At 43.3% G+C, this 15551-nt stretch overlaps 3 protein-coding genes across 4 annotated transcripts; 1 reads left to right on the top strand and 2 right to left on the bottom strand.

Moving 5' to 3' along the window:
• Positions 1–853: 853 nt before the first annotated feature.
• On the bottom strand, positions 854–4682 carry LOC4337602 (ACT domain-containing protein ACR9). Of its 2 annotated transcripts, none has more exons than XM_015784577.3 (6): positions 4297–4682; positions 3263–3481; positions 3064–3169; positions 2593–2932; positions 1983–2267; positions 854–1911 (listed from the first exon to the last, which is right to left on the bottom strand). In XM_015784577.3, the coding sequence occupies exons 1-6, from the start codon at positions 4523–4525 to the stop codon at positions 1756–1758; spliced, it is 1335 nt and encodes a 444-aa protein (XP_015640063.1). In that variant the 5' UTR covers positions 4526–4682; the 3' UTR covers positions 854–1755. The 2 variants fall into 2 exon arrangements, with proteins under 2 accessions (XP_015640063.1, XP_015640064.1); XM_015784578.3 differs by having other exon boundaries at positions 3263–3478.
• A 4574-nt stretch (positions 4683–9256) lies between these two features.
• LOC4337601 (pentatricopeptide repeat-containing protein At2g35030, mitochondrial) lies at positions 9257–11965 on the bottom strand. The gene has a single exon (XM_015784575.3). It carries the CDS (start codon positions 11776–11778, stop codon positions 9793–9795), a length of 1986 nt encoding a protein of 661 aa, XP_015640061.1. The 5' UTR covers positions 11779–11965; the 3' UTR covers positions 9257–9792.
• A 2429-nt stretch (positions 11966–14394) lies between these two features.
• Positions 14395–15411, top strand: LOC4337600 (cysteine-rich repeat secretory protein 55). The gene has a single exon (XM_015782112.3). The coding sequence runs from the start codon at positions 14434–14436 to the stop codon at positions 15250–15252; it is 819 nt and encodes a 272-aa protein (XP_015637598.1). The 5' UTR covers positions 14395–14433; the 3' UTR covers positions 15253–15411.
• The last annotated feature ends 140 nt before the right edge of the window (positions 15412–15551 follow it).

The following is a 15551-nucleotide window of genomic DNA, read 5'->3' as shown; positions in this document are numbered from 1 at the left end:
ATACTTTGGATAATAAAGTAAGTCAAAAAAATAAATAATAATTTTAATTTTTTTTTGAATAAGACGAGTGGTCAAACAGTACAAACAAAAACTTAAAATCCCTTATATTATGAAACGGAGAGAGTACTATCTTGCCTTAGCCATGTCTAATCCTCACTTCCTCGCCCAAATATCACGAAATAAAGAGCAAGCATGCACCTACACCACACTTGATCTTGAACCACTTGATTATCAAACTAGTAGTACTATTTTTTTTATTAATAGTTTCAGGAAACAAGGACAGTACTAATCGTCATGAACTAGAAGTCCTTTTGTTCTTCATCTTAGTATTATATTAGGTCCACGGATAATCATATCTATATAGGATATTGCCGACTTTTGTCTTGGATAATCCCAATAATAGAACAACTCTGGCCCAGCTGCAACACGCTAGTAGATATAGAGTCGCGGCTCCATTCCTACCCTCTCCCATATTAATCCCAAATTAAGGATATATACGCATCCAAATTCCAATTATGGATGCAACTTGGCCAGCAATTTGCCTTTTTTTGTAAACAACAACAAATGATGGCCCGTCCACGGTTCAGGTATCGCCGTCTGTTCGTCTTTCAAAACCACCAGCTGCTAAACAAATTGTTACATGAATCATATATCTATTTACTCTCACATCACCATTATACCAATATGACATTGAACACAATGATATCACTAAACCTGATTGATTATCCAAAACAGATTAACATTACTACAAAGCGGTCCGGATGAACAAAGTCTCTCACCAGACAAGACGGGCCAGAATTACAGAACAAGGCAATCATTCGGTGGATCATAGATATCCAGTGGCAGCTGCGAATGATTAATTACTGATCAAATTATTCAGGTGTTTGGTTCAAAACAATGTACACGAGAATAGTGGTCACTAGAGAATTTCATCGAGTCATTTACAACCAGATGGTACATATATTTATAATATGCTTTTGCATTAACAAACTAGGGCTCTAAGCTCTAGAAACTAGCATGAATGCTGACAAAGTGACAAGTACAAACCCCACATCAGGGAACAGGGTTAATCTACTCAAGAAATAGCAATCATACAGGAAGGTAGGAAGGAGGCAGGAAAGCAAGGCAGGTGAGGCAGATGGCACATCTTGCACTACTTTACAACAAGCTCATGTATCTGTGTCAGCATCCAGTAATACCCTGGCCAAAACAAAGCACAATAATTGAAGCTCCGATTTGCTCCTCCCACCAAACATATGCCTTTTTCCTCTCTTTCTTTCTCTCTTCATGACATAACATGTGAGCAACGTGAAAATGGATTGGAATTGGGAGACGGAGATGCAATTATGCTCATTTGTCATTTTCAGAAACCATTTACAACAGTGCTCAGAGTATGTAACTCCAAATAACATATTCTGGGTATGTCATCCGCTCCTTTGTTACACATATTGCCAGCTCTTTCTGAAGATGACAAGCAGGCGACCTTCATAAAGATACTTTCTTCCATCACCACTGAACACGATGAGTTGGTCACAAACCCGTAACATATCCTTCAATGACATGATGACATGAACAGAAAACTGGCAATTGTAGGCAGTGATACCAGCCAGTTATGGCAGCAAGTTTATCACCGGCAGTGACAAACCTGGAGTAGTCCTAGTCTGAGCGTTCGCCTGGTAATTAACTGGAACAGTTTGGATACTGACTGTATCAGTTGTCTTTGAGCTTTGGATTGGTGGAGATAGAAACCAAGTCTCAGTTGTAACAGCCCAGCAGCGTTTTCCTTACCCTGTCGACAATACGGTTCCTATTGACAAGGCTGTTTGACAATGGGAACTCACTGCTATCATCCAGGAGGAATCTGTAGACCTCCCATTGACGCTCTGATGCTGCCTGCCTCCCAATTTCAGCCTGAAATGCATAAGCAAGAGAGTAAATACAAATTCATTTTGAACCCTCTCTGAATATTCTGTGATTCTTACAGAGAAAATGCAGATCCCAAGCGCTTTCAGAGCAAATGTAGCATCGTAGAATACACGTGGTCGTCCCTTCCCGGATAGCTCAACAGGGTTAGCAACAAGGAGTTCTACATCGGGACCCCGGTTGACAATCATCACCCTGAGAGGATGGAGCATCTCTGACCTCAGGCGTGAGCTGAGAACATCCTGTTTCTCAGGATCAATAATCTTCTTTCCATCCGCTTGCTTGATAAAAAGATCCACCTCTCGAAAACCTTTCTTGTCTGACCAGAATCGGCCATATGTTACCTGAAAAGGTATTGAGTTATGGTACATTCAAACTATATACTAGCGACAGCTTTGATAAACAACTATTGTCCCCTGTAAGCCATGACTAGATAACAGATAACAGATCATTATGTAGCATTTGATGGTTATAAACTTTCTTAACAAGAAGGTGGGAAACTTGTTTGTTAATATATCTTAGTAATTTCTAAGGTGACAGTACCCTCAGATGTCCAGAACATCTAAATCCCCCAGTCTTACTTTTGCAAAATTATCTGAATGTTACAGATTAATAAGCATTCATGGCATTAGTTATATACTACAATACAGGCAATATATCTCCGTGTACCTGAATGCTGCAGTCCTTCATTGTTCTCAAAATATCATAAAGGAGCCCCTTTTGATCAGCACAGTTAATTTGGAGCAGTGTGTGTGCGGGGCTCAGGGTATTGTCAAAGTTGATGGTTGCTTTCTGCACTCTTTTCATCTCCGCACAAATTGACCTTGAACAGTTGTCACCATCAGCCAGTTCCAACCTGAACAGCTCCTCAGAGATTGTCGGTGGGAGAGAAGAGAATCCTTGCTGGAACCCTTCTGCTAATAGGATTTCACAGCTTATGGAAGGACCTAAGGTAGCAATCAGCATCGAACAAGTCTCTTCTTGTCTTTCCTTTGTGTGCAATAATTCCCTTCACATATAAGTATCAACAGTCATATAATAGAATTATTATGTGTTGCAGCTCGGCAGCATATTGCACAAGCAGCTTGTTCAAAGTGGCAACATAACCAAAGGACCTAAACTTTAACAATGACAACTTACATGCCGTCGGTGATGAAGAAGAGGTCAATAACTCTGCCATCTGGCGTGGTTGACACCTTCACTCTGTGGATTATAAGCTCTAGTTCCGATAATATATGCGTAACATCTGCATATCATATGGCACTTGTAATTATATCACAGCTTGGTCTACTTCAAACATTGAAGTTTGGAAGGTAGAAAGAGATGCTCAGGTTCTCACCGTGCAATAGCCCTTTGCGATCAGCTGAGAAAAGCTTGAGAAGGTAGAACTGGGAGGGGCCTGGCTGGGTGATCTCAGGGTAGAAAGTCATTGGGTAATTTGACGGGCACATTGACATGAGGCGGTTCTTGAGATTCGCCCACCGGACCTTGATTGATGGCGTGCGGGGCACGACCCAGAACACAACGAAGCACCATTGCCCATCCGTAGACACATCTGCTAAAATTGCCAAAGAAACGAATTTCAGATGTTGACGGAAGGATTAAAAGAAGGATTGAAGAACATAGTTTTGATGAAGCAGTTGAAACAGTGCACAGCACTTGCAAGTACATAGTACATAGTTTTTTTGAAACTAAATAAAAGAAGTTTACTTATCATGAGTAAGTACTAGTAGTTGCAAGTTGCAGTGGTTCGTCAGGTTATGATGCAGTACAGAATTAATGTTTTAAGATGGAAGCTCCAATGATTAGTAAGGCCGACATGAATCTGAAATGCAGTGAGCACACAGCAACAGCGACATGAACCTAGACGGCGACTTGGCGTAGGTAAATCCGATAACGATGAGATTAAACAAAACAAATTGGAACTGAGCTGTGTCTAACTAATCGATACATATCTTGGAACGGAAACAGCTAAAAAGTTTAACTGATCGATATATATCTTGGAACGGAAACAGCTAAAAAGTTGGAAATCTTTTCCGAGAAAGACGGCACCGCACAGAAAAAAGAAAAGAAAAAGATAAAAAGAGCAAACTGATCATCCAGATTCCAAAGACAGAGAAAGAGAAGCAGTCGGGCAACACTAAAACTCAAAAAAAAAAAAATCTCTCACGCTCAAGAACACCAGCAAGCCCCCCAAAAAAAACGAAACATCATGCTAAAATAAATAAATAAAAAATCTAATGTCTCCAATTCTTTGACTGCAATTCAGATTTTGGTAAAACCTAGGCTCGAACAAGCAGCCCTAATTAAGACAGGAGGAGAAGACGAGAGCGATTATTGATTGGTAGGGAGAGAGGGAGAGGGAGTCCTGACCGCCGCGCGTGATGCGGAGGCCGAACTCGAGGATGGTGCGGCAGAGGTCGCAGCCGAGGCCCGCCTGGTCGGGGCAGTTGATGGTGATGACGCTGTCCTGCCCCTCCGCCCCCGCCACCTGCATCACCACCGCGTCCTCCCCTCCCCCCACCGCCGCCGCCGCCGCCCCTCCCCCGAGCACCATCCCCGATCTCGCCTCCGCCGCCGCCACCTCCCCCACCGGCGGCATCCCCCCCGCGAGATTCCGGATCCCTCTCTCCTCCTCCTCCTCCTCCTCCTGTGGAGTCCTAGCTAGCTAGAGCCTCGAGGCTAGTTTCCTCTTAAGAAAACTCGATTTTATTTTCGCTTTCTTTTTTCAGTTGGAGAAGAAATCGGGGGGCGTTTGCGATGCGAGCGGCGGGGGAGGAGGGGGTGTTATCTGAGGAATGCAGGTGGGGCCCACATGCTGACTCAGCTTAGGTATCAAGGGGGTGGTTGGGCCCACTTGCCATTGACCGTTCGCCGCCTAGGCGGGAACGAAACCACCGGGTGCTTTTCTCTCTCTCTCTTGGTCCCCCCCTCCTCTCGCATTTTTGGTCCCCGTTTAGTCAACCTTATTAGCGAGAAAAATAGAAAAATACTAGCTATGGACAGCATTAAAGCTATTACTACTATGTTATTATCCAGCATAACATTTTCTCAAGCAGCTCTATTTTTCAAACAATTTACTATTGGCATCCCTTTTAACGGTAAATCGATTTTATATTTACGATGCTAAAAAAAAGAAACAATTTCCTAGGTATAAATTTGAGCATGAGACTGTTCAAGATATAGTTAGAAGTCTTTTTTTTAAGACAAAGAAGGTACTTATATTCATATAAATACATCTTTTTTATGGGGAAAACATCAATATTGTTATGATAGAGTTATAGTTGTATCACTCGATTCACTACAAATAACATGTTTATTTTTAATAGAATTTTACCAAGACTATAGATTCACCGTTGGTCTTCGTCTATTTAAGCGTATGCTACATATGTGTTCATAGATGTGCGAGTGTATATTACGCTGGAGTGGTGCGCATGCGTATACGTCTTCTACGTTATCGTAAAGAAAAGGTATTATGTAATTTTATTTGTTAAAAAGATGTAGTTAATAGTGCCAATGTAAATTGGAGTAAGTGGTTAACATAAAGATGTGGCGAGAATTGTCCAGAAAACAAAACTACTCCATCCGGTTCCATATTAATTGACGTTTTAGACAAGATTAAGGTTAAACTTTTATAATTTTGACCATCAGTAACTTAAAAAAATATTAAATTTAAAAGAAATAGAACAACGATTTGTCTTTTAAAGCACTATAATAAAAGTAAACATACATTTATTTATTATATATATTATAATAGAAAAATAAGGTTAAAGACATATTTTGTAGACCGTGTTATTATCCAAAACATCAATTAAAATGAAACCGGAGAAAGTACTCGATACTACAAAGTGGATCCCTAGATGTTGTGTGCTACTGCTTCGCTGTCAGGTCTCGAAGCCACACGTTGGGGTGGGTTCCGTTCGACCAGTAGTAGACAGGGTTTCCCTTACCGCCGGTAACCGCACGGTTACCGGGCTTACCGTGGGGTACGGTAATATAAATACTGCGGTAACCTCCTTAAATTCAAATAAATTTAAAAAATAATTTAAATTTTTGATAAATTTTGCACGGTTTTATACGGTTTTTCACGGTTACCGCGATAACCGTGCTTACCGCTGGGGCGCGGTAACCCCGGCCCTGGCGGTTTGGGAAACCCTGGTAGTAGACCGATCGCTACGCAACCGATACTCACCTTTCTCTCTCTCTCGTCTTGTGTGTCCCTGTTGCTCGGCCAAGAATTACTCACCTTTCCTTTTCTCCTCGGACAGCCTTGCAATTCTCGGGATGCATCATCAGGCGGCCAACCTTGTTGTCATCAGCTGGTACCTGCTCCAGATTTTGCACGCATGGCAAACAGTGAGTCATTAATGCTACTAATTGTGTGTGTGTGTGCCCCTAATTAGGCACAGTTTAGGACAGAAGATGGCGTGTAGCCAAATTTAACAGGGGCCGGATTGAACCGGCATATGTTGTTTTTGTTATCCCTTGTCAGACATCTGGGGAGGATAAGATAGAGATATGTCAATCATCGGCCTGATATTTTGAAGTACTCCCAGGAGCTAGCATGCAGAAGCTGCTGGAGGCTACCTTAGCTAGCTTCTGCTAATTGATTGAATAAATACAAGAAAAACCATGTGTTGAATTTACAGTGGAGTGCAATGCTCTTGTTTCTATGGATTCAATATTTGATTAGGAGTAAGGTACTATGTAATATTTCATTTAGATTATTGAGTGCAGTATCTACTTAATGGTAAATAAATCAATTTTAAAAACAAGTGATCTGAGTAATGCGGTAGAAGTTTCATCAGAAAACATATTTTTCTAAATGTGAAGTAAATAATCTGTTTTACTAACACGATGAATAAACCGAAAAGAACACGGCCTAAAACACACGGCGTGTCGCTATCTGATTGTTAATTATTGTCTGTGACAAACTAGTCCCTGTAGAGGTATCCTGCGTGCAATCAGGGCAGATGGTTACCTTGGATTGGAAAGGGGCCTCTCCCAGCATAGCTGCCTCTTGCTGCTCCTCAGCTCTTCATCATCCCATCCCCAGTATCTATCTATCCATCCGTCTATCCTGTTACATGATCATGGCCTTGTTAGCTACTACTCCACTTTTCATAAGAATAAAGCCATGCATCATGGAGAGCATTAGGATAACAACAGTAGTGCTGAAAATATACGGTTGTTATCACGATTAGAGAGAGCAGCACCCCTCAAGTAACAGTATTCCTGACCAATGCAACCAGTAGCCACACTGAAACGCAACAAAAAAGGCCCCCTGAAATCAACCTTTCTTTTTCGAAATCTAATACAGTAGTAGAGATGAACATTCTGCATGGATGGAATCCACAGATTGCATTCTGAACATCAAGCAAGATAAGGTTTGGATTCTCGATTCTCTTTTCAGATATACATGAGCACTGCTATGAAAACAGCTGGCGGCATAAAGGAGGTTCTGACTTCTGACGCGCCTCCAGCCTCCTCATATCTGCACTGATACAACATGACGAACAAATTTCAGTGAGTTAATACAGTGTTCATACAGATGTCCATGATTGTGTAATTCATTTTCAAAATATCTGGCATTGGAAATACAAGAAAAAAAAGGAAGAGAAAATAAATCGCAATGATGTAACTGAGAAACTTCTGAAGCATACATTTCTTAAGACCATCAGGTCAGAAGCACCGCTGAAAGCGAATATCATGAAGGATGGAGGGAATTTACAGGAGCATGATGAATTCAAGCTTCTTCACACAAACAGTTCAGCATGATGTTGATCACCACCCTACTTCAGCTTCCAGTTAAACGCCACCTTAGTGCTTGCTGACCTCCTTTTTGAACAAAATTATTGCTTGCCTGACCTCATAGATCTGTTTGCATACCATTTGCTTGCTTACTGAATTTAGTCGTTGCAATAGAAAGAATCCTGAATGTCTTACGATAACAACTTCTACTGCTCATTTGGTTGTCTTACAGAAGGGCATAATCCTGGATGGGATTCCAAGATAAACCCAATCAGAAAAAAAAAAAAAACTAACCAGATCAATACATCGTGGATAGCTACACTGTCTGATCACTAAAAAGAATTGAGGTAAGTAACTAAGGAGAAAAAAAATCCTAATTGACTAAAACTAAAACCCACGTGCCTATACTTTTCGTATATCTTATTAGGGCAAGTTGCAAGTTGCTTATGGCAACAAAGGAAAGTTGTACTTATTGCAAGCTGACATGACCAGACAATTTGCAGGGTGCCCTGTCACCATTTGCGATAAGATCTAAACATAGATCATGCAAATTACTTATCACAAAAATCGCTTTCATATATTACCAAAGGTATTCCATGATCACGCTAGAAAATGTATCCCGTGTGGCCTCCTGATCCATAAAACTTCTGGGATCCAGCGACAGGTGCATATAGTTGGTCATGGCTAAACCATATACTGCTGCCTAACCCCCTAAAAAAACATCTAGGGATCAGTGAACAATTGTGCCCAAGCCTAATCCAAGGAAACAAAATAGGGATCAGTGAAACTTACAGGCTCATGGAATGTACCATCTTCTGTATCTCAGAACAGACGCCTTTATGTGAATGTGACCTGTACCCTCGGTATTTGGTGCTGATCAATTTCTGCCATATGCTGGAGAACATAACAAGCAGTATCAACATTAGACATGACTCCAATAATAACAATCAGAAGCTAGCTTAGATTAAACTGAGTACCAAAATTCACAGGCAAACACAACCAGTCTAGAATATGGAGTAAACAAAATTGCAGCCGCAAATTAATGAATCAAACTTAGTCTGTTTTACAGAACCGGTGAGCAGTTTACCTACTAGATAACAAAGCCAAAAACTGTATGTTTCCTACAAAAATAATGAATTGTATAGCTGGTTTCTCTAAGAGAAGAAAATAGTCAGAATTTCATAGGTATGAAGGTGCAAGAGCTCATTGCAAGACCATCAGTTTATTATAATATTTTAGGGTATTATCTATGGAAAAATCAAAACCATAAACCTGGGAACAGCATAAGTGTATCTCAGAATAAGTAACTGAAATTACTCTGACATAAAATTATTTGAAAATGTAACTGAAGCATCAAAATATAAAACAGACATTATTTATTACTACATCAGTTTTGAAATGAAGTTCCTTTTCTTTTCTAAGTAGACCAAAAACGAACTCACTACATAAACATTGTGTGCAGGTTGCTGTTCGATAATGCAAAAAACCGAAGGGAAAGCTACTTAAATATGCAAATAGATACATCACGAAAGAATCCTTAGAAGAAATGTGCTACATTGGAATATCAAGTTATCACCCCGGGTAGACTCCTGAATATGATGGTATTAACCTTTTCTGTCCTGCCTAAAATAATTAACAGCCCCATCAAGGTAACATAAACCTTTGGATATCTGTCAGCCGGGCTAGTCTATATCATTCTTACATGATCAGATCAACTCTCGATAACCTACTTAACCTTTTTTGGGTGGTGGGAGGGTGTGTGTGTGTTGGGAGGGCGGGGATAACATGCAAAAACTTGCATATCATGTCATTAGAAAGAGAGCTGTCCCCAAACAAAGTCTGGTTACATAGCTACCCAACCCAAGCGGTGAAACAGCAGCACACAGGCTCTGAGGAAAAAAAAATCAAAGGCTAATATTTCACAAAGAAGTTTTGAACTTCCATGCCACTTTGTCTCGCCACGCTTGCAGCTTCTGTAGCCCAGAAGTGAGCATGGAAGACGACCTGTTTTCGAACACCTTTGCCTTGCTTCTTTCCATACTAGCCAGAGGATGAATATCAGGATTGTACTGATAGCCTTTTGGGCTTGACTCTAAAGCATATAGTAAATCATTTTGATCAGTAGAAATCAGTTCCTAGACTTGATGAACCCTTCATCTGAGGGACAAGCCTACTATTTAGCATCTCATAAATTTCTGTACGTTGTGAATGCATCTGGTCCCTTGAGTAGAAAACATGGTTCCTTGCGTTTACTTCAATCTGGCTAAAACCAGGAGTCTTCTTGACTTTGCTTCCCTTCATAATCTTCCACACACTTGCCACCTCATTCCACATCCCACCAGATGCAAAAACATTGGCCAAAAGCGTATAGCCTCCTGAACCAGAGGGGTCAATTTTGACAAGATCCTCACCCACAGCTCTTCCTACCTCCACCTCATTATGTGTCATGCAAGATCCCAGAAGCGTCCCTAGAATGGCCTCATCACACATATCCCGCTGCATACCGTCAACCACTTCCTTGGCTTCCCTCACGTACCCTGCTCGACCTAGGAGATCCACAAGGCAAGAGTAGTGCTCAATGGTTGGCCCTAGTCCATAAACATGGCTAATTGATTTGAATATTTTTCGGCCTTTCTCCACTAATCCAACATGGTTACAAGCTGACAACACAGCAGTAAAGGTAGTTGAGCTGGGCTTATATCCACACCTTAACATTTGGGCAAAGCCCTGCAAGGCGCAAGGTGCACACCCATGGTTTGCTAAAGCTTGTATCATCGATGTCCATGTTATGGCATCCTTCTCGTTCAATCTCCTGAAAGCAAGCCATGCAGATGACAGATCGCCACTTCTAGAATACATTGAAACCAGAGTATTTCCTAAGTTAGTTTCGGGCTGGTACCCCAGTTTTGTGGACAACCCATGAATTTGTCTAACCTCCATTGTGCTCTCAGATACTACTAAGACACTAATTAATGTAGTGCTGTCAGGAGATACTGCTGAGCGGAGCATAAGAAGAAACAACCTCAAAGCTTCGTCCTTCAGATTATTCATGGAATACCCATCAATGATGATATTCCAAGTCACCAGGTTCTTTGAAGGCATAATATCAAACAACCTTTGTGCATCATTCACTTGGCCATCATTGGTATAAGCAGTGATCATTGAATTCCATGCCGGAATATCCTTCTTTGGCATTCTGTCAAAGAACTCTCTTGCCCTAGAAACAAAACCATTCTGTGCCAAGCCAGTGACCATTATAGTCCAAGAGACTACATTCTTATGTGGCATCTTATCAAACAACTGAACCGCGTCATCCACTTTCCCAGCACTCATAAGACCGGTTGCCATGGCATTCCAAGAATATGAATTCATCTGAGGCATCCTGTTGAACAACTCCAAAGCCTCCTGAATACAACCATTATCAACATAGGCTTTAACCATCACTGTCCAAGCAACCACGTTCCTCTCTGGCATCTTATCAAACATCTCCCTCGCTTCCCGTAGCATCCCATTGTGTGCATAACCCTGCACCATTGTCGTCCACGAAAAAACATTCCTGTATGGCATCAAATCAAACAGGCGGCGCGCTTCGTCCACAAGGCCCGCACGGCAATATCCAGAGACCATGCATGTCCAGGCGACCACGTTCTTCACCGCCATTCCGTCGAACAGCCTGCGGGCACGGTCGACCTGGCCTGCCTTGACGTACCCATCGAGCATGACAGTGTCAAGATGGATCCCCCGGCAATCCGGTGGCGCCGCACGGTAGAGCGCCTCCGCGTGGGGAAGGTCCCGGTCCCAGAGGTGGATTCCGACCATCGCGGCGTACGCGACGGCATCGTCCCGGCGCGGCATTCCGTCGAACATGGCGCGAGCGGCCGCCGCCCCACGCTGCCGCGCGAGGGAGACGAGTTTGCTCTCATCAGAATCGGGGTCCCGACGGAAGCGTCCCCGCCGCGGAGGATGAGTGCTCTCCGCGGTGCTGAGACGGCGGCGGCGGCGGAGGAGGAATGCGGTGCGGAGAAGGGGACGGAGGAAAGCATCGGAGACGCCGCGCCGGAGAGCGAATCGAGGAAGGCGTTTGATACAGGAAAGCCTCCCCATTGCTAGGTCGTGGCAGCGGTCATGGGCGGGAGTACCGAGAGGCAACGACGATGGCCGCCGGCCGCCGGAGAGGATGTTCGGAGTCGGAGACGACGGAAGGAATATGGGTTTTTTTTAACTATTTGCCACTCTTACGAGTGGCACTATCGAGATACCACTCTTCTAATTTTTTTATTACGGAAACACCATGGGAGAGATAGCTTTTTTCCTATTTAGAGTGTCATGTCAGCGAGAGTGACTTAAAATGACTTTTTCACCTCTAGTTTGAGAAATATGAGAGATTATATACAAACCTATGTAAGAAAATATTATATATTATATCTAAAAAGAGTTATTACAGGCAAGTGAACTTGGTCAACGTGTATTTCCAAGTTTGTGCGGCCTTTTCTCAGAAATAGCCCTCGTATTTATGTTTCATTCGAAAGACAGCCCCTAGGTGGATCGCTACCAATCCAACTCGGGAACCAATGTGAGTAATCCGATTGAGTACGCGCAACGCCAATTGGGTGGGAAACAATTGTCTGTGAGACTTTTCGCTGGAGGAATTTTTTTTTTCAGATAATATAAAAAAATTTCGGCATTTACTTCAAAAGAAGCTACAACCGCTTAATACAAAATTCTCTCAAGAGAGCATAACAATCCGACAACATCGAAACAAAACCAACACATAAGGAGTAAACAATTATTGAAGTCTATTTGTAAATCTTCATCCGTAGTTAACGAAAATATGTATGACCATAACCTTTAAGCTTCGACATGCAAATAGTATGAACTCCTTACTCTCTTCACACTTTTTCGCTGGGAGAATAGGAACAGGCAAGATTTGAATTGAAAATTTCTTCCTCGTTCGATCAACACATACTTCTGGAACTGGAACGATCAAGATAACATCAACCAAACTTTCACACACATATATGTTCAGAGAATTACAGATTAAGAGAACTGTGTGCATTAGGCTCCCACTTTTGATTTCAGAGCCCAAATGTTCAGAAATTAAGAGAGTTGTGCTATCGATCAGTTACAGTGTTGCATATTTGATCTCAGCAATATTGGCTGTCTTTTGCAAGCCCCTTCTCCTCCACACGCGCGTGCAATTATGTTCATATCAAGCCCTGCAAATAATCTCACCTAGACTTATCTATCAATAATACAGCATTCAGATTATTTCCCCCCATATATGTAAACTTTGCTCGTTTGTTTCTTCAGACATATATACTGTGCATGAAGGTAATGCAAATATCTTACCTGAAGAAATCCAGCCAGCACCACCAGTTCTTCAGAGAAATCAAGGCCTTTCTGCGTGCAGAACAAAATAGCAGCAACGCAAACTAAGAGCATACATTGCAGAACACTGCAGGCAGCTAAGATCAAACTACCATGCTAGTAACTTGAAATGAAATGAAAATCTCCCCGGGTCAGTGAGGAACTTCAGTGTTGCTGTCATACACAAAAGGTGAGAGAGTGTTTTTCCCCCCTATTGACAGTTAGATTAATTTTGTTCCTACGAAAACAGATTGAAGCTTCTTGCTTCCAGAAGGAGTAATTATCCTGCGATCTGTTTGAGACAGAGAGATTAAGATAGTGACTTGAGCGAGTGAGTGGCAGACTGGTAAAACTGGCGACCTAACAAATGTCTCCATCGCTCGTTAGCACATGCAATTAAGCGGGATAGTCTCCACATATATCCACTAATTAATTAATAAACGTTGACCAGTATGATGTCGCCACCGATATGGACACAGATCGGCGTCGTAACTGGTCAGAGCAAGCACTAATAATTACGTCCTAATTAAGTGTCAACAAATGCTGCATTATTTACTTGGTCAGTAGACCACTAGAAGCCCCGGCCTAAGTACTACTGGTACTAGTAGAACCAAGGTAACAAAATTCTTGAAATTAATATCAAGGTAACGAAAATGGTGATCAATGATCAAGTGCCAGCATGAATGGTTCGTACAACACTTGCACCTGCTACGTATATACTCCATTTTGTAGAGTTGCTTGCAGTTTATAGTTCCTCTAGAAATGCAGACCTGGTTGGTCGAGTTGAATGTGTACAAGTGTTAATTACCTAGAGATCTTGTTGCTAGAGAAGAGGTCGTCAGAGATATACTACTGCAACAATAAATGTACATCTTTTTGAAGAGAAAATTAGTTTTATATATTCACGCTAGCAACTGAAGTCTAAAATGTTTGACCAAACATATATACTCTAGATGTATATATAGTAGCCAAACTATTTGAGATAAGGATATACTTACTTGGCAATGCATAATTTGCTCTACTAGTTACTCTCTTTCTTAAAAAAAAACTTAATTAATTTGCTAGTTGACCATGTATGTCGATGGAGACCAAAATGAGTGAGGGATCTAGAAGATGACACATGTGCATCTCTGATTAATTTCAGCATGCATCCAATGGGTCGAAATGAAATGGTTCGTCAGTTTGTGCATGAGCCTGCGTTGTCGCAGCCAAAAAATCGACGAGGCAGGCCCATGCACTAGCTACCTTGGTCAACCATGGCTGCAGCTTCACCTTCACTAGCTTGGACCAAGCTAAGCACAGCCATCCATTCCATTCCATATAACAAGCTAGCGATCGAGGCCACTCAAATCCACCAACAAGCTAGCTGACAATCAAGTCATCAGTCCATCAATGGCGATGGCGTCGTCGTGTTCACCACTAGTAGCCGTGCTGGTGGCGCTGCTGCTCGTGGCGGCGACTGTGCCGGCGCCGTGCGCCGCCGTGGACCCGGTGAACACGTACTGCGCCAGGAACCTGAGCGGCGCGCCGGCGCAGGCGAGCGTGGCGCAGGTGCTCTCCGAGCTGGTGCCGCGCGCCTCCGCCGGCTACTACGCCACGGCCACCGCCGGCCGCGGCGGCGACGGCTCCGCCATCTGGGGCCTCGCGCAGTGCCGCGGCGACATCCCGGCCCCCGACTGCGCGCTCTGCGCCTCCGCCGCCGCCAGGCAGCTCGCCGGGGCCTGCCGCGGCAGGGCCGACGCGCGCGTCTGGTACGACTACTGCTTCGCGCGCTACGACGACGCCGACTTCGTCGGCCTCCCGGACACCGGCTACGCGCTCATCCTCCTCAACACGCAGAACGCCACCGACCCGGAGGCGTTCGAGAAGGCGCAGAGGAAGGTGATGGCGCGCGTGGCGGCGGACGCCGGCGACGCGGGGGGCGGCGGGCTGGCGAGGGAGACCGCGAGGTTCAAGGACGGGGTGACCATCTACGGGCTCGGGTGGTGCACGCGCGACATCACGGCGGCGGACTGCGGGCTGTGCGTGGCGCAGGCGGTGGCGGAGATGCCCAACTACTGCCGATTCCGGCGAGGATGCCGCGTGCTGTACAGCAGCTGCATGGCGCGCTACGAGACCTACCCATTCTTCTTCCCGCTCGACGGCGGCCAGAGCGCCGACGCCTCCGCCTCCGCCGCCGGCGACTACGACAGGGTCGTCTTGAATCCGTAGATTATTTCAACTCTCTATAATGGCCATATATATAATAAGGGTATCAAAAAATCCCATATATTACTACTAGGAGACGCATTGCAGGTTTATATGTTTACGGTTGTAATCCAATTTATCTCATAATTAACTAAATAAATAATTCGCCAGATGAACGAAAAAGTCTACTTCCTCTATTTTTTTTAAATAGATGATTCAATTGACTTTTAGCATCATACTTGATTATTTGTCTTATTCAAACAAATTTATATTTTAACATATTTATATTAATGTTTTAAATAGCATGAATGATCCAACGTTAT

The sequence above is a fragment of the Oryza sativa genome, chromosome 5 (genome assembly GCF_034140825.1).
Source record: "Oryza sativa Japonica Group chromosome 5, ASM3414082v1".
NCBI lineage: Eukaryota > Viridiplantae > Streptophyta > Magnoliopsida > Poales > Poaceae > Oryza > Oryza sativa.
Note: the sequence above shows the minus strand (reverse complement) of the source record. Positions and strands in the feature narration are given on the sequence as shown.